The sequence below is a fragment of the Neolamprologus brichardi genome, chromosome 1 (genome assembly GCF_056152115.1).
Source record: "Neolamprologus brichardi isolate AB-2024 chromosome 1, ASM5615211v1, whole genome shotgun sequence".
NCBI classification, from domain to species: Eukaryota; Metazoa; Chordata; class Actinopteri; order Cichliformes; family Cichlidae; genus Neolamprologus; species Neolamprologus brichardi.
In genome coordinates, this window is record NC_142104.1 from 8,774,752 (window position 1) to 8,799,290 (window position 24,539).

The 24,539-nt window shown below is 41.5% G+C and overlaps 5 protein-coding genes across 9 annotated transcripts in view; 3 read left to right on the forward strand and 2 right to left on the reverse strand.

The window, feature by feature from the left end:
- wtip (WT1 interacting protein) overlaps positions 1 to 4,862 on the reverse strand; it is a 36,633-nt gene extending 31,771 nt beyond the window's left edge. The window contains exon 1 of the mRNA XM_006779759.3: positions 3,088 to 4,862. Coding sequence (XP_006779822.2) covers positions 3,088 to 4,585 — 1,498 coding nt within the window. The 5' untranslated portion in view covers positions 4,586 to 4,862. The remainder of the gene's footprint in view (positions 1 to 3,087) is intronic.
- Positions 4,863 to 5,673: 811 nt separating this feature from the next.
- Positions 5,674 to 7,952, reverse strand: sdr42e1 (short chain dehydrogenase/reductase family 42E, member 1). 2 transcript variants are annotated; one of them, XM_006779761.3, is made up of 4 exons: positions 7,811 to 7,952; positions 7,555 to 7,655; positions 7,337 to 7,413; positions 5,674 to 7,083 (listed from the first exon to the last, which is right to left on the reverse strand). In XM_006779761.3, the coding sequence occupies exons 3-4, from the start codon at positions 7,396 to 7,398 to the stop codon at positions 5,985 to 5,987; spliced, it is 1,161 nt and encodes a 386-aa protein (XP_006779824.2). In that variant the 5' UTR covers positions 7,399 to 7,413; positions 7,555 to 7,655; positions 7,811 to 7,952; the 3' UTR covers positions 5,674 to 5,984. The 2 variants fall into 2 exon arrangements, with proteins under 2 accessions (XP_006779824.2, XP_006779823.2); XM_006779760.3 differs by lacking the exon at positions 7,555 to 7,655.
- Positions 7,953 to 8,751: 799 nt separating this feature from the next.
- On the forward strand, positions 8,752 to 11,700 carry LOC102776138 (arylamine N-acetyltransferase, pineal gland isozyme NAT-10-like). The gene is made up of 2 exons (XM_006779765.3): positions 8,752 to 8,821; positions 9,377 to 11,700. The coding sequence occupies exon 2, from the start codon at positions 9,378 to 9,380 to the stop codon at positions 10,248 to 10,250; it is 873 nt and encodes a 290-aa protein (XP_006779828.2). The 5' UTR covers positions 8,752 to 8,821; position 9,377; the 3' UTR covers positions 10,251 to 11,700.
- Positions 8,770 to 18,686, forward strand: LOC148106285 (arylamine N-acetyltransferase, pineal gland isozyme NAT-10-like). Of its 2 annotated transcripts, none has more exons than XM_035905945.2 (2): positions 8,770 to 8,821; positions 17,627 to 18,686. In XM_035905945.2, exon 2 carries the CDS (start codon positions 17,632 to 17,634, stop codon positions 18,502 to 18,504), a length of 873 nt encoding a protein of 290 aa, XP_035761838.2. In that variant the 5' UTR covers positions 8,770 to 8,821; positions 17,627 to 17,631; the 3' UTR covers positions 18,505 to 18,686. The 2 variants fall into 2 exon arrangements, with proteins under 2 accessions (XP_035761838.2, XP_087704628.1); XM_087848502.1 differs by lacking the exon at positions 8,770 to 8,821 and adding an exon at positions 13,023 to 13,070.
- Positions 12,987 to 24,248, forward strand: LOC102776418 (arylamine N-acetyltransferase, pineal gland isozyme NAT-10-like). Of its 3 annotated transcripts, none has more exons than XM_006779766.3 (3): positions 20,068 to 20,144; positions 22,703 to 22,744; positions 23,220 to 24,248. In XM_006779766.3, the coding sequence occupies exon 3, from the start codon at positions 23,225 to 23,227 to the stop codon at positions 24,095 to 24,097; it is 873 nt and encodes a 290-aa protein (XP_006779829.1). In that variant the 5' UTR covers positions 20,068 to 20,144; positions 22,703 to 22,744; positions 23,220 to 23,224; the 3' UTR covers positions 24,098 to 24,248. The 3 variants fall into 3 exon arrangements, with proteins under 3 accessions (XP_087704490.1, XP_006779829.1, XP_006779830.1); XM_006779767.3 differs by lacking the exon at positions 20,068 to 20,144 and adding an exon at positions 21,661 to 21,918; XM_087848364.1 differs by lacking the exons at positions 20,068 to 20,144; positions 22,703 to 22,744 and adding an exon at positions 12,987 to 13,070.
- Positions 24,249 to 24,539: the final 291 nt, after the last annotated feature.

Here is a 24,539-nt window from a genome sequence, read left to right on the forward strand (position 1 = left end):
AAATGAATATGTTTTGTATCCAATAAGAAGTGAAACTACAAACTGAGGCCATAAACTAGTGAGGAAGTAAGCGAAAGAGCAATTTTCATAAAGACTTCCCATAGATCACAAGAGTCGCCCCCTGCTGGTGGATTTAAGGCACTTCTGTGCTGGCTTCAATTTCAGCTACATCCATCTTTTATATACACTACAAGAACTGTGGATGGCAGTGGTGTAGTAAGCACACAGTGCAATGATTAGACTGACAGTGAAATAAGTGACTGCATTTGAATTACAACTTATTCTGAAAAAGAAAAAACACTAAAGATCACATAGAAGAAAATCTCTCCAACCATTCTGATCTAATATAATTAAAAGACATTAAAATGGTAAATTAGAGAGTATTTTATAAACACTCTGGTCCTTCACCTCTCTACCATCACTAAAGACAACAGCGGACGTGCTGTGAGTTGTAAGAAGGCCTGCACAGCCTGATTCATGAAACTTTAACCACTGCTCAGTGTGAAGTCAGTTGGACTTCTTAAGGCACAATATCAAACCAATCTCTGTAGATATGAGTCGGCTACATGAAAATTTTCAGTCAAACAAATGGAGACTTAAACCTGTAGCACAAGCAGAGGGATTTTTTAGTTTGTGTCGCCCGTTGCATCACTTCCGATGCTTTAAAATCTCTGCACGTCTTCAATGGAGAGATTCCATTACTGCACATAGAGTAGGTTTACAGTCCTGGGCATTATAGCAAATCCTGATTTACACCTACTCTAAAAAAAAAAGACAATATAACAAAAGACAGATGCAGGAGAGGGGATCAAGAGAAAGCTGTGATTCACAGCACTGTAAACAAGCACATGTAGTCTGGTGCACACTGGGAATGAATAACACAGTTAACTTCCCACCATGTGTGGAGGGGGACATGTTAAACTCCTCAAGAGCGACTGTCCTTGTGAACTGTGAATGCTCCTGTAGCTTTTCACACTTCAGTGGACAATCTAGGCTTAAAACTTAAAGTGAGACTTTGAAAAAAATCTATACCTCTAACCTCGTCAGCTGCAGTGTGCATTCCCAATACAGGCGTAGGGTGCAGTACAGCATACACACAGTGTGCTGTTGTCCACAAGTCAGCATGTGTGTGTCAGGCATGGGCATGACTACTGCCATTATAATTCTAGGCAGGTGATCAGACTTGACCCCCACCAACTATGTCTGGCCCGCCAGCCAAGATCGTGTGCCAAGTGTCTGGTGTTGCCCAACTCCCCACTGGCTGGTTAATGAAGGGCTTCGCGGGGGAGGCAGGGTGGGGAGGCAGTGGTTTAAGGTGGTGGTGGTAGAGAGGGAGGGACAGCAAAGCAAAAGGGTGGGGTGGGCCTCACTCACTTTGCTGCTTCAATTGCAAGCTTGTATCGGGCCAGCTGTTGATTCACAGCTCCTCTGCCACTATAACAAACAGAGGCCACACAAGAGCCAGCCGGCAGTGCAGAGTGGGCAGAGTGGGACACTGGCAAGCAGTGCTGGGCCCCCCGAAAAGAAGGCCCAGCGATCAATTTCTCCACTGTCGCTACGGAAACAGAGCTGTCTCTATTGGACCCGATGTGAGGAGCGTCTGACTGCATTCTTCTCTCTCCCTCCCTTTCCTTTCTTTCCCCATCTCTATCTATTTCCACCCTCTTGTTTCTTTATCTCTCTTGCTCCCCTCCCTGCTGTCTTCCTCGTTTCACCCTCCTGTCTTCCATCCTCCTTCTTTAACCTGTTTCTCTGGAACAAATCAACAGCTGTCTCAGACTCACTCTGAGCAAGTGCACCGGCTATAAAACAAACTACTGCTCTTCGTCTGCAGCCATTTGTCTGGCTATGAATTCAAAAGGTAGACAGAAACTTCCTCAGCTGGCTTTCTGTGGCTGTGTTGCTGCTGGTCAGCCAAACTGTTTTAGTGTCAAGATTTTGCAGCATAAAGTAACAACGTGTTCAATTTTCAACATAGGGCATCTTAAGGAGTCTAAACGGCAAGGGGAGGGCCTTTCTTTAAATCGCAACGCTCACAGTGACCGCAATCTCTAACAAACTCGGACCACACTGCTCTGAATGACCTGGCAGAACAGAAGGTTCCATTCAGCAACGTGCCGCGCTCTGCAAATGTTAGCTCTGCCAAGACAGAAATTAGTATTGCCCTGCAAAACCCACTCTTATCTGCCAGAGAGGGAGCTGTTAGTGGTGATATAGCTTTAGCAGGTTGCAAACAGACCTTGAAGAGATGGCAAACCTATAAATAAACCTTCCTGCACAGAAAAATACTCTTTTAATAGTTGCCTTGAATTGTAGATTCAGTGGGCAGATGTCTGCCCTTTTAACACAGATAGTGAGATTTCGTGGTAGTAATACCACAACATATTTGGCATTGCTATCATGCCTTGCCCTTGGTCAAAATTGGGCTGTTTGTATGAGCTGCTGTGACCACATTTTACAACCATTAGACACAAAAAGTTCATGAAACAAGGCAGAATCTCAATCAAATGTTAAATTAAAAAATTATCTTGATTGCCTATAAGTTAATGCTTAATATGTGCAAAAAACTAGAAAAAGGTTTTGTGAAAGCCACAGAGTCAAACCCTTATGCCCATTCACCACCAACATATAATAGTGATACAGGAAGGATTGCAAACTAGGAAAATATATAGTATTAGGTCACATTGTAGTTATGCTATGCCGTGCAAGTTTAGTGCCTTGGTGTTCAGTGCCTTATAAGATTAATACTCTATATTTGAGAGTAAGTGAAATATTTAAATGGGATGAATTTTGCAATCATAAAATGTTTTAGGAAATATCATTGCAAACTTATGTGCAGGCATCATCACTGTGCCCTTAACAAGCACAAATTTATAGTGCAACTTGCAACAAATCCCAGCTGTGGAGACACTGACACGGGTGTTTTATGCAGGAAAATTATATATAGTCTGTGTTTCGTATTTGTTTGAAATTGTGTAATAAACAATGGCAATAAACTGATTCTGCAACACAGATTTATGTTTCCAGTGATTTTGTGTTTGCGGCCATCGCTAATAGTATTTTTGTGTGTTTCAAAAACAAACCTACCAAAGTATTCCTTTTTCATGTGCATCTCTAACTCCTTCTCCAGCTCCAAGGTGAGCGCCTCCAGCCTTTTCTCCGCCTGGCTTGGTCCACTCTCTCGACTGGGGGTCACCTGGTAAGGTAGTTTAAACCTCTGGCCCGAGGAAGCCGTTTTTGAAGGCATCACATAACTATAAGAGGAAGGCGACCCTGAGGGTATATCCGCGGTCCCTCCCGTCTGCCCCGACTGCTGCTGGGGTTCAGGCACTGCCGAAAGCCCCTGGAGATGGATGCGATTCTGAACTCCGTTGGAGTCTCCAAACTCCTGCAGCAGCGTATCTTCGTGTAAACTGGTTCCCAGCATGGATGACCTAGGGGAAGGAAGCTGCAGATCCGGATAGGTGCTCATAGACCCCCTGGAGCTGCGGGAACTTCTGGAGCTGTGACTGGAGATGCTGGACCGGGGGCTGACCACGCAGTTTGCGCTTGTCCCCGGTCTTGCGCTCCCGTCCTGGCTGCAGATGCTGGAGCGAGGACTCGCCAGCGGCGCTGAGTGCAAGACTCCCTCCAGATCTTGGTTGACCACGGGCCCGTACCGAGAGTCAGAGTAACTGGATCTCGGGCTGGTAGTGAAGGAGTACTGGCTCGCAGTGCTCGACCTGGGGCTGGTGTGCCTCTGGTCGTAGCCCATGCTGATGCCGCTGGTGCGGTTGCTGTTGGGCTTGCTGCAGCAGTCACAGCTGTTGAGGCTGGCCCGGGGACTTGAGTGTTTACTCGTGTCGCTGGCGGTGCTTGCATAGCTGGATCGGGGACTGAGGACACTGTTTCCTTCGCAGTGAACCAAACTAGATCTAGGGCTCGTGTACCTCTCCTGACCCGGTACCACCAGACTGGTACGCGGGCTGCTGATGCTCGACCTCGGGCTGGCATGCTTGCTTTGCTCTTGAGAAGACAGAGAAGACGCCAGGCTGGAGCGAGGACTGGTGGCGTTATATCTCCCGTCGTGGCTGCTGGCGATGCAGACACTGTTGCACCTGTTGCCGGGCACAGCCACCGGTTTGTTGAGCGGCACGCCGTCAAAGGTGGAGCCGGTGCTGTACCTGTGGCCCTGCACCTCCAGAGAGTACCTCCTGTGTCTCTCGGAAGTGCCTGTATAACAAGGCAAAGCTACTTCGGATTTGGTGCAACAACCATCCTCGTTATAAACCGCGTCCCTCTGAGGGGCGCAAAAATCCACAGGAACCGTCCGGTTGCAATTCACCGGGCGCACTGGTGCCGCGTTGTACACTTTATTCCCGGACGAGAAATTCTCCACTGTGTGATGCTGCTGGTGAAGCACAGAGGTCCCATTCATCGGCTTGGCTTTATGCTCAACCAGTGCCGGAGCCGAAAAGTCTAAATCGGGGTTAATCACCAAGTCTCTCCTCGCATCGTACATCCCGTCCTGGTACGCATCATACAAAGAAAGGTCCTCCATCAGTTTGGTGGCACGGAGTCCCAAATCTTCCTGGTAATGCTCCATGTTGTGCTCCCGAGGAGAGAAACAAGTTCAGAGTGCGCTCCGCTGCGCGAGCCAAACTATAGAGCACCGCGGAGCACTAATTGCGTTTCACATGGAAATCAAAACAAAACGCCGCCGTACAGCCGTCCCTCACTCACAGAAAACCACTTACATGCCCGCAAACCCCGCCGAGAGCCGCATCGTCTTCTTCTGCTTCCCCCGCTTCGCCGAAAACACAAACTCTTTCTCACAGTTTCAGCCGACAGCGATACGTTTGTCAACTTCAGTTTTTGTTAAGTTGAAAGGTCTTTACAGTCAACGGCGCGCTGCGCGGAGGAATTTCCCCTTGTTGGTTTTTCCTCTAGATTTCCTTTACGGCCACTGTGCAAGAAATCAAAGTAGGTCGGATAATCGTATATGCTGCAAACACCCTTTGTGTGCAAGCCTGAGCGCACAAAGAGCGCAAAAATCTCAACAAAACGCTGTTTAATGCAGGGGACTCGTTCGCGTGAAAGGAATGCGGGGAAGGAGACTGGATGCGCTGCGCCTCTCTGGAATGTGGTTAATGCTGCAGAGAAACAATGATTGCGACCAACTCAGCAAGGGGCTGCCGGCTCTGAAGAGAATAGTTTAAGAGAGAAGGGGACGTCTGCATTCATCCCGGGCAGACTAAAATACCACACAAAGCACGCCTCACCTGGTCCGACTCCTTTTACACCAGGAATGAGCTGCAGTGATTCGGTATTAATGGAGGGCAGATGCGTTTAAAACTCAATTTTCAAAGATGCAAAGATGTTCTCAGATATCGTTTTCTACATATAAATAAAGGGTAAGCCTAGATCATGCTTTTAATGATTTACTTTACAATAAGCTGCATAAAAACACGATATGAGGATTTCAAATATAGCAAAACAGTTTAAGAATTACGAAAATATGCAATCTCGATTAACCTTGGAAAAAACATGTTATTACTCTCTGCAATAGAAAATAGTTGCTAAGGTCTTTAACATTTATTTAAATATACATATATATTTTCTAAACGCACCTATTAAAACATGTCTTCCTGATGATAAAGGGAGGAGTTTAAAAATCAGAACCCACAATTCAAATTTCACAGGTCAGGTTTTATTAATTTTTGCACAAAAATATATTTTAAAATGTATCTCTCCAGTAATCATAGATGTTTGCCCTTACAAGTTAAAAAAGAGGTAGCATGTAAAAATTAAACTAACTTATGTTATTGCTTTAAACTGCTCTCATAGACTTGGTCCTTAGATGGCTGGACTTGTTTTAATGACTTTAAAAGAAAAGGTGCACATGGATGATAACATATTAAAATATGTAGAAAAAATTGATGAGTCAGTCTTCACACAGTATGGATGATGTTTTGGGCAAAGTCAAAAGGCAAGACTACTTTACATTAACTGCCGACGACTGGCAGAAAAGACAGAGACACAGCCACCAAGGCAGAAACAAACAGGACGTTGAGCAGCAGTCGACTAAGGAAGGAGCGGTGACATTTCTTCCCGTGGCCTCTGTTTCTGAACCACTGCACAACCTCATCCAGGTTGTACTCCCTGGGCTCGTAACCGAGCTCCGCCTTTGCCTTTGCCATGCTGAAGTAATGCGTCACGCCAGTTTTATACACCTCTGTACGTGTCAGCAGCGGCTGGAAGTTATAGAAGGGGCCGATGAGGCAGTGAATCATTTCTGTGAGGAAGGCAAAAAAGTAAATGAGAGAGATAGGAAGGCGCAGTGTGGGGAAACGATAGCCTAGGCCTTCTACGAGAGGTCTGAAGAATTCAAAATTGTTGACAGGCCTTCCATCTGAGATGAAGTAGGCCTGGCCAGCGGCGCGGTGCTGCTTCTCTGGGGTCAGAGCCTCAGCAGCTAGCACATGTGCTGACACCAGGTTGTCAACATGGACGAACTCCACCAGGCTGCTGGGTTTACCGTAAACAAACCTGAAGATCCCCTTCTCTATATAGTCAACTATCCTGGGCAGATGCCTCTGCTCTCCTGGCCCATAGATACCTGCCGGACGCAGTGCGCAGGTGCTCAGCAGGCCCGAGCGGCCCTTCAGCACTGTGCCATTAGCTTTCAGAACTGCCATGTCAGCCAGGGACTTGGTTCTGGAGTAGTGGTCCGGGTGAAGATGGAGAGGTAGATAAGGCAGGCTTTCATCTCCGTTCTCTATTACCTGACCCCCGAACACCACATTGAAGGTGCTGGTGTAAATCAGCCTGGACACTCCGTGTTCTACACAGGCCTTCAAGATGTTTTGTGTGCCTTGTACGTTCACTGCCTCAATCAGCTGGCGATTTAGCTGCTCCCTGCCAGACATGCCATAGGAGGCAATGTGGAATACACAATCCACCCCTGTGACAGCCTTCTCCACGTCTGGATATTCACGTATATCACCCTGCACAAACACAACATCCTCTGGCAGTTCTTGACTTGGGGGGATGATGTCAAACAGGATGACTTTGGCTCCTTTTTTAAGCAGAGACAGAGCAAGCCTTCAGGGGGAAAAAAAGCAGTCCTCCATTTTAACAAAATAACAGGCACAGTAAACCAAGGACAAAAGTACAATAGATGCACATATTTCTACCTTCAATCCTACAACAGTTCATGTCAAGAAAGTTTATCTTAATAAGATAACTGGTGTGATAACGCCACCTTGTGGTGCTTACCTCATGCTGCAGCGTTTGCCTGCATTTAAATATTTTATAATGTGTAGTAATAACACAAAAAAGGCAAAATTGTTCTTACCGATTACCGAAGTAGCCAGATCCACCAGTTATTAAAAACGTCTCTTTGCTAGCAGTTCCCATTCCAAGTGGATGAATCTGTGAGGAAAATTAAGAAAACAATATTATTAATGTTTGTTGTTTTTTTTTTTTTAAATACACATAAATCAGCCTGATGCATTTAAAGAATAAAAGTATTAATAAGTAAAATAAAATCGTAATTAAAAAGCTTCCGGTTACCTAACGTCAATCACAGCTTGCAGATTCAATGACGCTTTCCACCTGAGCTATTAAATATTCCATGCTGTTACGTCAGTGTATATTTTTGTTTCCCGAGGTGACTGCAAGTTTAAGTCAGTGAATAAAATCTAACTAATCCATACTTGTAGTTGCTTGCAAAGGTAGAGTAAAGGTGAGTGCGAGGCATGCTTGAAACTATGCACATGCCCTGTGCGCCAAACTGTTAAAAGCTCACATATTCAACGGACACACCAACCTGAGCACGAGGCAGACAAAAACGAGACAAATAAGTGTCCAATATGACTCATTCAAAACTCCACTGTAATCCTGGAAACCTCCAAAACAGCGACAGATAGCACCACCAGTGTACCCCCTTGCCAGTGACGCTGATTCGTTCAGCACGGGGACACAGGAAATCCGGCGAAATTATCTTCATGTAGCAAAGCATTGACAAATTGTAAAATAGTTTTAATGGTAGCTAAACGCAAAATTATACAACAGATCCGTAGATATTGTCGAATTTCATGGTTTAGATTTACAGACTGTCATAGCATACACTTTAATCTGGACTAACGATACACGTCTCATGCTTTTGTTTTGAAAGCTGTATTTTAGACTACGAAGACTTCCGATATTGACTTTTTTTTTTCACCGATTTTAACCAGAATATTTTTATTAACACGATACGAATTTTGCTGTGTGTATAAGCTGGGTCAGTGGTGTCTGAAGGTGGCTATGACTGCTTTTAGGATGTTGCTGTTAGAAACTTTCCGTTGTGGCTCCTGGCTTCATGCCTGAAATCAAAATGAAAGTTGCCGTAAAGTGACTGATACTGCTGTGAGGGCCCTAATATTTACAGGAAGGCTTCACAGCAGTCAAATCCCTTAGAAACATTAAAAAAAATATTTGTCTGAGCCACATTTAAAAACAATATAATCATTTCAAGAATAAAATCGTTTAACCCACCAATTTACAGAGAGTGGAGTTTTCAGTGAGAACTAATAAAGGAGTGAAATATTGCTCTAAATACTCTGTACAGACGTTTCCCCTTGAATTAGTAGAATTTTAATTTAATCTGTAGTTGTGTGAGGGGAAAACGTGAATAATCTTTTTAAAAGGTAAACTAAAAAGAGTATTTACGTAAGTCTTTGATTAGTAGTCCCTCTAGTGGTGATACAAACTGAAAATTGACGACGACGTCATATTTTACTCTCAGTTGCCAGCCAGAACAACGACGCAGATCTGCAGGTTACTTCAAAGTCCAAAGGTAAGCGGCTGTGTTATGTAAGAGAGATCAGTGAAGTCAAGAGTGCACTAAACTCTTAAAGGAAACAGTCCGGTGGGAGGCACGGCCGACGGGCTTTATGTTTCCTAAAGTATGCGTATTTGTCGATCTGATCGTGGTGACAAAAAAAGTAGGGTATACTTTTACAGGCACACGGATGAACGTTTGTCGAAATTGCCTTTCTCGTTTTACATAATTTACTCACTTGAAAAACTTGCCCAAAGTTGAGCAGGCCTGCACGTTCCGTATCTGTACAAAACGCACCACCCAAAAAGTGCAAAATGTGATAAAACGGGAAGATGAGTCATGAGCATGTTTAGGTCGAGTTACACCGAATTGTTGAAAACAAACAAAAACAAGTCCGTGATAAACTACTTTACAACATGTTTAGGAATCGACTTTGCATATATAAGTGCAACTTTTAACTTGATATAGGACTGATCACTAAATTCAGTATAATATGACCCGGTGTAAAGTATCCTGTGTCTTATCTGAGGAATATTACGAATGGTGTCATAACCTGCATTTTACAAACAGGATGGATTTGCGTGAGTACTTCAAAAGAATTGGTTTCCATGCCTCCTGTGATAAACTGGATCTTGCAACACTGAAGCTGATCCACAGACAGCACGTTATGTCCATCCCATTTGAGAACCTAAGCATCCACTGTGGCGAGAGGATCACCATGGACCTTGAGGTCATCTTCAATAAGGTTGTGAGGAGCAGCCGTGGAGGCTGGTGCCTTGAGAACAACTCCCTGTTTGGCTGGGTGTTGAGACAAATGGGTTTCAACACGACAACACTAAGTTCCAGAGTTTTCAATAGTTTCCTCAATGACTTTGGCCCGCTTGACTCTCATCTCATTAACAAGGTCATCATTGATGGGAAGGCTTATATAACAGATGTAAGCTTTGGGGTGTCATCACAAGTGCGAGAGCCTCTGGAGCTTATTTCTGGAAAGGAGCAGCCCCAGGCAGCGGGTGTTTTTCGCCTCATAGACAAAGGGGACATGTGGGTGCTGGAGAAGACTGGCAGAAAACCAAAGGTTCCTAATCCAGAATTTGCTACATCAAGTCTGGTGAGCAGGAAGGAAACAAAGCAGATCTACTGCTTCACCTTGGAGCCTCGCGGGATGGATCATTTTGTAGATAAATGTCACAGGCTGCAGACCGACCCCGCCTCACTGTTCACCAATAAGTCCATCTGCTCTTTGCAGACTCCCACGGGATTCAGAGCCCTGATTGGAAAGACCTACAGTGAGGTCACCTTCAAACCAGAGGAAGGTGTTGATGTCTTAGACATGAGGAACATATCAGATGATGAGATAGAAGAAATTCTGATGGAAAAGTTCAACATAAAGCTGCAGAACAAACTAAAGCTCATGAGCAACAAATCCTGGTACACACTTTGAAAACAATCCTCACATATCAACATTTTATGTTGAAGCTCGTCAGCAAAATAAAATATTTGACAACTCCATGAATTAAATTATTTAGATCTTCAGAATTGTAGTTGCATAAAAACAGAAAGAAATGAGCTCTAAATAATGTGACTGAATGATGGAACGATAAAAAAAGAACTCCATTTGAATTTCAATTATTCAATTTGATTTTATTGTATTCATATAGCGCCAAATCACAAAAGCAGTCACTTCAAAGCACTTTATATTGCAAGGTAAAGACCCTACAATAATACAGAGAACACCACAACAATCAATTATCCACATAATCATTACATAATTATGAACAAATGGGAAATTCACATTGTTACAGCAGCAAAGTACACTAAACAGGAAAATATAAATAGATGCAGCATACCTAACAACAGTAAAGCTATGCAAGTATAAATATTTTAATTTGTAGTGTTATTGTAGTGTAGTAGTTTACACATTTGCCTTTGGGTTTCCACCAGGATTGACAAATCGAAGGTAAAGCCACCTGCTGTGGCAGCTCCTTGTAAATAAGGGAGCAGCTGAAAGTAGCTTTATTTGGAATTGTATTATAGTGGAAAGTGAGAAGAAGGGAGTAGAGGAGAAATGCTCAGTGCATTATGGGAAGTCTGTCAGAATATGTAAATTAGGCTTAAAACGTATCTGAGCTTTATTCCTCATTTTAAAAGTACATAGGGTATCTGTGCATTAAATAAAATGATTTACAGTATGAGGAAAAACATACCATGTTTATATTTTTCTGGATATAATAGTGAGTGTAGTGATCTTAATATTTATAACTACCTTGAATGTTTTTGTGTCACATTTTTTTTTTGTTTTATGTTTGTATATTTATTAATCCCATATATCATAATGCTTAAACTAAGATAACTTATTTCATAGTATTTATCCTCAACCTTGTAAAACAGCAAAAGGTGAAAACTGAGCAAATCTGAAGACATTCTGACAAAAAAAAAAAATCATATATTGTTAGAAAGAGTAAGAAAATATGCACACTGCTTCTCTCCAGTTTAATAAATTCAATCTCAAAACATTCTTGCAAAGGCAACATTTTGATCTTGAAATGAAGAAAGAAGATTCCATGAATATTTCTATTTTTCAAACTATATTACCTGTTTATCTGTTCACCATTATAAAAATTATCATAATGCTTATATATGGTAACTGAGTAATTCACAGTATTAAAATGTCCTGTTTTGTGAAGTTGTTATAGTGTCATAGGTTTATACAAGGACGTTTGTATATCAAATGATTTGTCCTCAACGCCTCTACCTCTACATGACTGAGACTCAGATCCTCATCTTGGCCATCCAAAGGCAGTTCTTAGATCAACATGTGTTAGATAGAATAACCTAAATTGTATTTTAACAGACTTGAATGGACAGTGGCTCTTTGGGTTTCATGATATTAAACATACTTTAAATATACTTTGCTGTTTTATTCTATGTTCTGTGTCAAGGTTTCTTGCTTTTACAAAAATGATGTTGTCATTACCAATTATTCTCTTCAAAAGGGAGCAGGGATCATAACACATTATGATCCCTGCAGTGGGTGACAGACAATGCATAAATAAATCAGCCTCTTTTAACAACAGAAAATATGCTTTTGACAGTCTTCCTCTCAGTAAGAACTTTTGTTTTTCTTTGGTAAACTTACCAGTTATCCTGGCAGCTGCTCTGCCACAGTTTGCTGGTTTTAGTAGTGTACAATGAAACTGACCATGTTCTTTAATAGACAATTATGCTTCTAATATTACAGTTTAAGTGAGTTCTAATCAGGCTCTACTGCTCGTACACATTTTATCTAACAGCTGTACTGCTGTTAGATAAAATCAACCTCACATTTCACCCATTTCAAACTTTCTGCATGAATGGTCTGTCCACCAAGCTCCTGTTAATAACAAATAACAAAGCTCCTGTTAATAACAAAATTTTCAGATTAATTTAGTTATAGTCAAACCAACAACAGGACTTACTGTAAAAGAACCAGAGTTTATATTCTTTCACATGATCACATTCAAGAGAAACTATTTTGTTTTGTAATATCATAGAAATTGCCATGATATGAATAATATCGGTCATTATCTGCAAAATCATTGACCATATTGTATTAATGTGGGTGTGTTTTATTGCCTGTGTACTGGACTTTTCTCTTTTGAGGCGAGGGATGCGTTATTTCTTCTTTCCAAATGTGTATATATTATCATTTAAATGTGCTGCTGAAAGAACTTTAATAACTGCATGGATAACATAAATACTTATTTCCATGTATGCATTGACTTCTCACTATTTCTCTCAGTGAAGCAGCTCAGTTGCACCAACTCTATCACTGATTAACTTACGATCAAGTAAATCAGTAATATACTGTCAGGTTCTTTTGGCTGTTTAAGCTCACCCACTTTATTGCATGAAGTTCACCAGGTAGAAGAGATCAGTTACTGCCCTCTTTTTTTGCCTTCACAGATATATTCCTCAGAAAATAACCTTGAACACACTATCAAACAAAGTAAGGTTAAACATTTTTGCTCCGCATTTCTTGTTGCAGGTTAATTTCTGTTACTTTAAAGAAAGGAAAGGTGTTAAATATACTGATTTGCAATGACTGCAAGTGACATGTTTATCAGACTTGATTCAAAGAAGCTGCAGGATTTGCTTTTGAAGCTTTAAGGGAAATGAGATGGATTTGCAGCATAGTAAGAAAAACCATAAGTAGCTCACTTACCTTTTTCTGTTTTTGCTTCCAGACCCTCAAAACACATCCTCGATCAAACAACAACATAAGGTAAAGATAAAAAATTTCAGATTAATTTAGTTATAGTCAACAATTGTTATTAGAATGATATTTATAGTATTAACCAAAAGAAGGTGTTAAAATTAGGGGTGCAACGATACACAAAGTTCACGGTTCTGTTCGGTTCGATATTTTTTGATACAAAAAAAAAATGTTCATGCCTTTTTATTAATTTGCCATTTATTAAATTTTCACGGCACATTCTGACCACATCTCTGTGCGTTCATCATTTGTTTGAAGCCAGCTCACCTCCTGCAACCACTTTTCCGAGAATACGCGCTTCTTTTGTGGTTCGGACTCCTTCTGACATTTCTTTGGAGGTGGAGGAACATCACAGTAATTGCTTAAAGGAGCTTCTTCGACATCTTTAAGAGTTCTAAACAAATGTCTGTCTTCCTCCAGAAAATCTTATGTATGTAAACACACGTTGCAACTTCTTATCTTGTGCACGTTTTTTATTTTGACAGCGAATGCGCACCTGCGGACCACTTATGTGCAGCCCTGGTTATTTAGCTCGTCATATTGCAGCCACAGAAATTCTTTTGTCCATGAAACCATAAAGCTGCACTTTCTTTTTGCCTTATAGTCTGATTTGTCATAACTTTTCCGTTTTGTGCTAAGCTTTTCTTTGGCTGTCACTTCTTCACCCTGACCTGTCTTATTTGGCTCAGCAGAACTAAAATATATATCCTGCTGCTTTTACACACGCACTCACATAACGCTCAGCGATTCTCTGCGCGATCAACCTCTCACATGTTTAAGCTTGCTGCGGGAGATTTCACTTGTCATGTTTGCATAGTAAGCTAACGATTGATAAGACGATGTCAGAGGAATTGGTGCGCAAATTATCATCACTCACCAATCAGTGCTGTCGCTCTCTATACACAGTTCGCGCGATTGCAAAGTGAAAGCAAAAAACAAGCGCAAATTCAAACGCGATTTCAATATGTCACATATTGACAGTGGCTCACCGATGCCAATGACATAATTACTAGGGGTGCAACGATACAACAAAATTCACGGTTCGGTTCGGTTTGATACTTTGGTGTCACGGTTCGATATTTTTTCGATACAAAAAAAATGTTCATGCCTTTTTATTAATTTGTCATTTATTAAATTTTCACGGCACATTCTGCACCACATCTCTGTGCGTTCATCATTTGTTTGAAGCCAGCTCACCTCCTGCAACCACTTTTCCGAGAATACGCGCTTCTTTTATGGTTCGGACTCCTCCTGACATTTCTTTGGAGGTGGAGGAACACCAAAGTAATTGCTTAAAGGAGCTTCTTCGACATCTTTAAGAGTTCTAAACAAATGTCTGTCCTCCTCCTGAAAATCTTATGTACGCAAACACGCGTTGCAACTTCTTATCTTGTGCGGGTTTTTATTTTGACAGCGAATGCGCACCTGCGGACCACTTATGTGCAGCCCTGGTTATTTAGCTCGTCATATTGCAGCCACAGAAATTCTTTTGTCCATGAAACCATAAAGCTGCACTTTCTTTTTGCCTTATAGTCTGATTTGTCATAACCTTTCCGTTTTGTCACTTCTTCACCCTGACCTGTCTTATTTGGCTCAGCAGAACTAAAATATATATCCTGCTGCTTTTACACACGCACTCACATAACGCTCAGCGATTCTCTGCGCGATCAACCTCTCACATGTTTAAGCTGCAGGAGATTTCACTTGTCATGTTTGCATAGTAAGCTAACGATTGATAAGACGATGTCAGAGGAATTGGTGCGCAAATTATCATCACTCACCAATCAGTACTGTAGCTTTCTATACAGTTCACGCGATTGCAAAGTGAAAGCAAAAAACAAGCGCAAATTCAAACGCGATTTCAGTATGTCACATATTGACAGTGGCCGATGCCAATGACATAATTACCCAGCTACATTTCCGAAAGAATGCAAAAGCATTGACATATATTTTTCCTTCCTACGATAGGCCGACGGGCAGGGCAGAGATAGATTTTGGTAGCCCGACTGGAAAAAAGCCCCAGGACGTCGGGCTAGCGATTTTGCGAGCCCTGTATCTGATTGAGGAATCACTCATCTTTGGAAAAGAGAGTTTATTATGGAGAAATGTCTCTTTCCAAAATAAAAGCTATACTATACGCTTCTTCTGGGCTATATTCTCAGCAGCATATTAAACATATCAGGTCCCCATAAGGAGAATCATGTGCTAACGGCTGTCTAAATGACTCGGGTAAAGTTTGTAGCATGCGTGCTTGTTTTTGTCTGCTTCCACTTGTCTTTGCACTAGGATGATGTCGGAGTAAATGTGCAGTCATATTGGTTGTGTTCCCACTAGTGCTGTCAGCGTTAATCTGAAATGACGTTAAGGTCACAACACGGCAAATCTCCGTTAACGAGCTACCGCGGATCGCCTCATGAGTGGGGCTGGAAGACATCAACACATTAACGAGCTAACTGCGCTAACACACTAGTTCCCACCAATTGAGCATTGCTGGCACATCCAACATACTGTTTTACTTTTGTCCATGACACGCTTACCTTCAGGGTCATACGTCACATGAAAACCAAAATAGTTCCAAACGCCAGATCTGAATGAGGGTGGGGGAGGTTCAATTTGCCATGTTGCAACGAGCTTAACTTCTGTCTAGCTAGCTTGCCCTGCGCTCAGTGAATCTGTGTTCGACTACTCCGCCTAGGCTGCACTGTCGAGCGCAGATCCACTGAGCGCTCAACACAGACAGCATCGTCAGAAGGAAAGTTGATAAAATAAATTAAAAATGTTGTATCGTTCGATACATATGCGTACCGAACCGAAAGCACTGTATCGAACGGTTCGATATCGATACGAGTATGTTGCACCCCTAATAATTACCCAGCTACATCGGGCTAGCGATTTTGCGAGCCCTATATCTGATTGAGGAATCACTCATCTTTGGAAAAGAGAGTTTATTACAGAGAAATGGCTCTTTCCAAAATAAAAGCTATACTATACGCTTCTTCTGGGCTATATTCTCAGCAGCATATTAAACATATCAGGTCCCCATAAGGAGAATCATGTGCTAACGGCTGTCTAAATGACTCGGGTAAAGTTTGTAGCATGTGCTTGTTGTTTTTGTCTGCTTCCACTTGTCTTTGCACTAGGATGATGTCCGCGTAAATGTGCAGTCATATTCGTTGTGTTCCCACTAGTGCTGCTGTCAGCTTAATCTGAAATGAGGTTAACGCCACAACACGGCAAATCTCCGTTAACGAGCTACCACGGATCGCCCCATGCGTGTTGTTAACGAGCTAACTGCGCTAACACACTAGTTCCCACCCATGTAATTGAGCATTGCTGGCACATCCAACATACTGTTTTACTTTAGTCCATGACTCGCTTACCTTCAGGGTCATACGTCACATGAAAACCAAAATAGTTCCAAACGCCAGATCTGAATGAGGGTGGGGGAGGTTCAATTTGCCATGTTGCAAGGAGAGCTTAACTTCTGTCTAGCTAGCTTGCCCTGCGCTCAGTGAATCTGTGTTTGACTACTCCGCCTAGGCTGCACTGTCGAGCGCAGATCCACTGAGCGCTCAACACAGACAGCACCGTCAGAAGGAAAGTAGATAAAATAAATTAAAAATGCTGTATTGTTCATACATATGCTTACCGAACCGAAAGCACTGTATCAAACGGTTCAATATCGATAGTTGCACCCGTAGTTAAAATGTATTAATTTGTGCAGTAAATGCCAAGTTAAAGTCAACAATTGCTGTACCCATCAAAACCACATTATTTCATGAAAAATAAGAATTTATCATTTACTACCATTTACAACTTAAAGAATTGTATTGGTAAGCAGCTGAAACGATGAAGCTAGGATCACTTGGTTAAAACACTAATGCTTCCACCATTTTGCATTTCCATTGTCTTTAGTGAACAGAAAACAGGAATTAAATGTAATTGTTATAAATTTAATGAGATACTCTTACATCCATCCATTTTTTTCCCATTCGCTTCCGCTTATCCTTTTCAGGGTCACGGGGGTGCTGGAGCCTATCCCAGCTGTCATAGGGTGAGAGGCAGGGTACACCCTGGACAGGTCGCCAGTCTGTCACAGGGCCACACAGGGACAGACAACCATTCACACTCACACCTATGGGCAATTTGGATTTTTCAATTAACATATCCCCACAAAGTGCATGTCTTTGGACTGTGGGAGGGAGCTGGAGTACCTAGGGAGAACCCACGCAAACACGGGGAGAACATGCAAACTCCACACAGAAAGACCGTGGAATTGAACTCGGGACCTTCTTGCTGTGAGGATGCAGTGCTAATCACCGTGCCACCGAGATACTCTTACATGAAATGTTAATTAAGATTAGGTGTCTTGAATTGAATGATTGATCTAAGATTGTAAGGAAGCGAAGAGCATACCAGGACATCTGGCTGCATACTGTAGATTGACAGGATGTAGCACAAAATGAAAGGTGTTGGGGTTTTTTAATGTATTTTTTTTAAAGCTTTGTCAATGAGATGGCTGCAGAACTAAAATGATTATCAATGTGTTGTCCTGCATTTTACAGGCAAGATGAATTTGGATGAGTACTTCAAAAGAATTGGTTTCCATGGTTCCTATGATAAACTGGATCTTGCAACACTGAAGCTGATCCACAGGCAGCACATTATGTCCATTCCATTTGAGAACCTCAGCATCCACTGTGGAGAGAAGATTACCATGGACCTTGAGGTCATCTTTAACAAGATGGTGAGGAGCAGCCGTGGAGGCTGGTGCCTTGAGAACAACTACCTGTTTGGCTGGGTACTGAGACAAATGGGCTATGACACTACAACCTTGGGCTCCAGGGTTTTTGACACTACTGGTGGTGAACATCACTCTGAGGAAACACACCTCATTAACAAGGTCATCATTGATGGGAAGGCTTATATAGCAGATGTAAGTTTTGGGGTGTCACTCCAACTCTGGGAGCCTCTGGAGCTCATCTCTGGAAAGGAGCAGTCTCAGGCGGCGGGTGTCTTTCGCCTCATAGACAAGGGGGACGTGTGGATGCTAGAGAAAACTGGCAGGAAACCAGAGGTTCCTAATCCAGAATTTGCTAAATCAAGTCTTTTAGACAAGAAGCAAACACAGGTGATTTACTCCTTCACCTTGGAGCCTCGTGAGCCACATCATTTCTCTCAGGTAAACCATGACCTCCAGACAGACCCCACGTCACTGTTCATCAATAAGTCCATCTGCTCTTTGCAGACACCCACAGGATTCAGAGCACTGGTTGGCTGGACCTACAGTGAGGTCACCTTCAAACCAGAGGAAGGTGTTGATGTGTATGACATGAGAAATGTAACAGATGATGAGCTAGAAGAAATTCTGAGGGAAAAGTTCAATGTGAAGCTGCAGAACAAACTGCAGGCTGTAAACAAAAAAGCATGCTACACACTTTAGAGAATTAACCAGCAGATGTCCTGCTTTGAAAAAGCTTTATAACAGTAATCAGAATTAAAATCAGAATACTTTATTAATCCCTAAGGAAAATTCTGTAAATCAAGCTTTGCAAAATTTCTGTTTTTGAATGCCACAAGAATGTCACGTTTCATATGATGCATTTCTATGACTGAAAGAAGTAAAGTCACTTTTTCAATGTGTTGTTTTATTTTATTCCCACACACTTTTGCAGTTTCAGAGTTGTAAATATTTTAGTGACCACATAAGGAGATCAGTACCAAAATTAACTTTTCCTTTGCATTTCTCAAATACAACTATGAAATTGTATATATATATCATGTTCTGTCACTTAAAAGAAACATTTCTACCTCAGTTGTTCGACTTGGAAAGAGGTAAGTGGTACGATAACGACACCTTGTGGTATAATAGACATGGTGCAGTGTTTAACTGCGTGAAAATTTGTCTAATAACACTAATTTATTCATATCAGTGACCAAAACCTCAAGTCTCGCCCGTGGATAAGCAGATGCAGCTCTAATTACCTCTGCTTGTCGACACACAAACCTATATTTTATTTTGTTTTCATAAATGTGGTCGAATTGAATCTCATGTGTTTATAAGAAGTAGCTGGTTGTGGTACTTAAACGTGAATGAAGTCAGGAGACTCATGGCTTCACGCCTGAAATAACTATTAAAGATGCCAAAATGACGTCATTATTTTTGCGACAATAAATGACCTGTCAGAGACCCGAAAACAGAACAACGTAACAAGGAATACCGTTGAAATTACAAATTTTAATTCCCAACTCTTACACTTTAAAATCGAGACCTTTAGTGGAGCCTGGGAGAAAACAGCTGTTCATACCAGTTACATGATCTCAAAAGGATTCACACACTCCAAACCAGGATAAGCCAATAACACTGCACACGGTGAAATAATTCTTAAAACCCACACAATAGAGGTGTTTGCTTTTACGATTATGATTCTCCCAACGAGACCCACCTGATTTCTCTCCTGCCCCCAAATAATAAAATTCAAAATACTACAAACCATATTATGATGATTAATTATCATAAAAGCCTATGTATCCTTGTATTTTCTATGTCTCCCGTGCCTGGCGCGTGGGTTGGCTTGTACAATTAAAAGGCTTAAACCACGAAACCTCCCGCTCATTCTCATACACAGAATAAATCAATAACAGCACCTGATATCAATTAATGTTGAGTCAATTATAATGAGTTCCCAATCATTTTATAGTATTTACATAAATATGTTACTGCAGTCAAAACTAATTTTAAAAATAATAATAAATCTATATGCAAAGAAACGAAAGTCCAGTTTTAGATTTGAAATACAAATTTGAATAACATGTCGAATTTTGCTAGAACCAATAATGCATGAGGTGGATTGTAGTGTTGCAGTCTTTGCACCTGATTTGGCACAACTCTTATTTAATCTGAAGCCGTGTGAGAGGAAAAGTGTTTATATAAATATAATTGAATTTCGTAAAGAGTTGGTTAGTAGCGCCTCTAGTGGTAATACCTGGGGTTTTATAAGTGCAGCTGAGCGTTGACAGTCACGCACCGTTTGACCATTAGCTACCGACTCAGGCAGCTGCAGGGCACAACCCAGCTCACAGGTAAGTTGGACTAATTAAAACAGTTACACAATACATGAAGCTAATGTGCTTAAAATAAAAACCAATAGTGACCACTGATAATACATTTTCCACACTGTTTCTGTATTTTGGCAGTAGATGTAAATAGTCAAGCTAGGAGATATTTTAGATTGTTCTTGAGCAAAAACTTTACCGTGAACAAGACTTTTTGCTCCTTTTAGTCAGGGGCCAGCGCCATTTTGACGGCGGGAAAACAAGGTCAAGTAATGGACTATGTGCACGTTAGCATATGCTACTTCCGGTGCGGAAACTCCTGTGGGGAGCTTTGTTTCCGGTGTCCTATTCGCGCCCTGTTTACGGTCCAAAACAAGTTAAGCAAATAAATAAATAAAGCGGCGATTCACATTTCTATAGATGTCTCGGGCATTTACCCAATATATCTGTAAATGATGTTCATCGACTTGTCAATATTTTCCCCCCACGCCTCAGGGGAAAAGAGAAAAGTGATTCAAATGTTATATTTCTCAGCTGTCCCTCGTTTATCGCGGGTGTTATGTTCTAAAAATAACCAGTGATAGGTGAAATCAAGTAGCCAATTTTATTTTTTGACGGTGCAAAACGTTTCGTGGACATACAGCACTGCACTTCAGAGTCACACTGCTAGCGATAGATGCAGCGATTCTGTACAGGAGAGACGGAGGAGATCGTCTGCAGCGATCAGGACGCAGGACGTAAAAAAGCATGCAAACTTGCACTAAAAATCTGCGAAACAGCGAGGTGAAAGGTGAACCGCGTTATAACGAGGGACCGCTGTAATTTTGAAGGTAAGTCACAACATACCCTTCGTAAATACTAATGTACCAGCAATCATTAATTTTTTGTGTGGCTTTTTTTCACGGTTTGTTAACATGCTGTGTAGGTGTGTACTTGACTAGCTGATATCGACATAACGGGAAACACCTGGTTTGACTATTGTTCACCTGTAGTTTGAATGCTGAACATTTGCCTGTTTAAATCATAAGACCATTCACTATACAGAGATGTGCTTCTGAATGTGGACGATGTGTCTTCTGCTGCAGTTCTGCTTGTGTTTAGTGATGTAAACAACTGATCGATCTAAACTCTTTAAACGTCAAAATTGATCATTAGATTTTTATGACACAGCAGTGGTGAGTGTTCCCACCTTCTGCTCTTTGTAACTTAACGCGATCTTTCCGTTTTCGAGTTGTGGACATGATTTTGGAGGATATCTTCGCAGTAGCGATTGACCGCAAAGTAAAGCTACCGGAAATGTACAACCCCACATCCGGTCTCAAACCAGGAAGTTAGCATTTTCTCGTGCACAGGGTCCATTACTCCTAATGGTCTTACCTTGAAACGGAGTTATTGCAAGTAACCTTCCCTCCAAATACTCCTGCGCAAAATGTCACAGCTAAGGTTTAGGATTTGCGCTAATGTGACTGCATTTATTAAAGAGACCTGAGTTTCTAACACACCAGCGTTGGCAGTGTTCTACCGGAGGTCCACCACACAGCCAAGTGTTCAAATTCAACTGCCATCAAAAAAAGAAAAAACTGTCATCCCTGTGTCAAACTCGGAAACATGGCGCCATGATGCTGTCTGCATTTACTCAAAAGACTTGACAGAAACTAAGAGGATGGCTTTCAGGGTCCTTTTATTTTATTTATTTATTTTATCCACCGAAGATAAAACCGTGTAGGAGAACCTACAGACCCGTTGAGGACTTTTGTCTATAGGAAGCTTTTACCAGTTGTCCTCTTATTTATTCAAACAGGTATTTGTTGGGAGTGTTATGTTCGTTTTAGCTTATAGGTGCTGTGTTTATTTAAAAAAAAAAAAAAAAAAAAAAAAAAGTCAACATTTGATGTGGCCACCTTCATTCTTTAACACAGCTTGAGCTCTTAGGCGAGCTTTCTTGTAATTGAGCCTTCAGGAATAGTTTTCCCAGGCTTTTTGAAGAAGATTCAAAGCTTCAGGGCTCCAATCCATGACTGGTGGTGCCCAATTGTGAAGTGGTGTTTGGGTTTTTTTTGTTTTGTTTTGTCCCCCCCCCTCCCTCTATCCAGATATGCCTTGACTACAATGCTAGGGTGTTTGGGATCATTATCATGCTAGAAAAAAAGGAAACCTTTTCCAATCAGGCTTCCAGATGATATTGTATTGTGGATCAAACTCTGATGGTACCAGTTTTGGCAAGGTCCCCAACACTGATTTAAATGCAGCCCAAAATCATGTGTGTCCACTGGGTTTTACAGATGGCTGTAGATGCTCACTATACCTCTCCCTTGAGCTGGATAAGTCTAGCTCATTAGTAGAAATAAAGAGGATATGGTGTGTTTTGTGGGAAAAGGCTTTCATCACTCATTGGAGCAGAAACTCTGAGCCACATTCATGAAAGCTTATTTGTTTTGTGTATTGCTTCTGTCAGCTAAGCAATTGGGATGCGCCACCCTTATCACCATCATGATCGATCCATATTATTGAATGAGAATGGCTATATACACTCCTTTTGTAGTATAAAGTAGCTCACTTACCTTTTATCCTTTTTTCGCTTCCAGACTCATCAAAACACATCCTTGATCAAACACCAATCAAATAAGGTAAGATTAAACATGTTTGCGCAAAATTTTCAGATCATTTTAATTGTATTCAACATTTCTGGGGGAGCACAGCCCAAAGACTAGTATTGGTAAACAGCTGTTGAAAGGGTTGAATGAGGGCTAGGATAACTTGCCCTATTAAAACCCTAATGCTTCCACCATCTTGCATTTCCATTGTCTTTACATGAACAGAAAACGGGAATGAAATTTAATTGTTATAAATTTAATGAGATACTCTTACATGAAATGTTAATTAAGATTAGGTGTCTTGAATTGAATCATTGATTCTTAGATTGTAAGGAAGCAAAGAGCCTGCCAGGCTAGACCTGGAGTTGGACATCTGGCTGCATCCTATAAATTGACAGGATGTGACACAAAATGAAAGGTGTTGGGTTGTTTTTTGTTTTTTAAAGCTTTGTAAGTGACATGTTGCAGACCTGAAATGATTATCAATGTGTTGTCCTGCATTTTACAGGCAAGATGAATTTGGAAGAGTACTTCAAAAGAATTGGTTTCCATGGCTCCTATGATAAACTGGATCTTGCAACACTGAAGCTGATCCACAGGCAGCACGTTATGTCCATTCCATTTGAGAACCTCAGCATCCACTGTGGAGAGAAAATAATCATGGACCTTGAGGTTATCTTCAATAAGGTTGTGAGGGGTACCCGTGGAGGTTGGTGCTTTGAGAACAACTACCTGTTTAGCTGGGTGCTGAGACAAATGGGCTATGACACTACAACCTTGGGCTCCAGAGTTTTCGACACGAGCATTAATGACTTTGAATCCCGGGAAGTACATCTCATTAACAAGGTCATCATTGAGGGGAATGCTTATATAGCAGATGTAAGTTTTGGATTATCTGGCCAAATACGGGAACCCCTCGAGCTCATCTCTGGAAAGGACCAGCCTCAGGACGGAGGCGTTTTTTGCTTCATATGCAAGGACAATTCTTGGATGCTGGAGAAGACTGGCAGAAGAACGGCGGTTCCTAACCCAGAATTTGCTAAATCAAGTCTGGTCAACCGGAAAGAGACGCGACTGATCCACTGCTTCAGCTTGGAGCCTCGTGAGCCAGATCATTTCTTTCAAGTGAACAATGACCTCCAGACAGATCCCACCTCGCTGTTCACCAACAAGTCCATCTGCTCTTTGCAGACGCCCACAGGATTCACAGCACTGGTTGGCTTGATCTACAGTGAGGTCATATTTAAACCAGATGAAGGTGTTGATCTCTATAACATGAAAAACATAACAGAAGATGAACTAGAGGCTGTGCTGATGGAGAAGTTCAAAGTGAAGCTGCAGAACAAAATGCAGGCTGTAAACAGAAGAGTAGTCCTTGAATTTTAGAAAATTACTCCTCATACATCCTGCTTGGGAACACTGGCATGAATGAAGCTTTCTGGTTATTTGAAAAATTATCACTGGTGTTGAATGTGTTTTGTATGACTATAAATGATACACTTGCATGGAAATAATAAAAAAAAAAGGCATCATTTCAGTCTGGTTTTGTTTTTCCTTCTATCGTCCCCTCCATACACTTCTGCAAGTTCAGAGATGGAAGAAAACATATCAGTAAATTGTGTAGTATTTCATTATTGTTGTTGTTGTTATATATTATTTTTAAGGCTTTTAGAACGGTAAAACGTATAAACAGATCAAGGTCAAGATGAACACATTTTCATTTTCCAAATATCACTCAAATGATTTCCAGTCTTAAATGAAATCAATTGAAGTCTGCATTGTCCCTCTGACAGGAAAGTGACCAGTCCAAGGTGTACCCCTGCTTCTC

What these genes read in the sequence shown, in the direction of transcription:
- sdr42e1 (XM_006779760.3), bottom strand. Translation starts at nt 7,398, where the DNA reads ATGGGAACTGCTAGCAAAGAGACGTTTTTAATAACTGGTGGATCTGGC. An exon ending in TCTGGCTACTTCGGTAATCG is followed by an intron (nt 7,084 to 7,336) that starts GTAAGAACAATT and finishes TTCCCCCTGAAG; the next exon opens with GCTTGCTCTGTCTCTGCTTA.
- LOC102776138 (XM_006779765.3), top strand. Translation starts at nt 9,378, where the DNA reads ATGGATTTGCGTGAGTACTTCAAAAGAATTGGTTTCCATGCCTCCTGT.
- LOC148106285 (XM_035905945.2), top strand. Translation starts at nt 17,632, where the DNA reads ATGAATTTGGATGAGTACTTCAAAAGAATTGGTTTCCATGGTTCCTAT.
- LOC102776418 (XM_087848364.1), top strand. Translation starts at nt 23,225, where the DNA reads ATGAATTTGGAAGAGTACTTCAAAAGAATTGGTTTCCATGGCTCCTAT.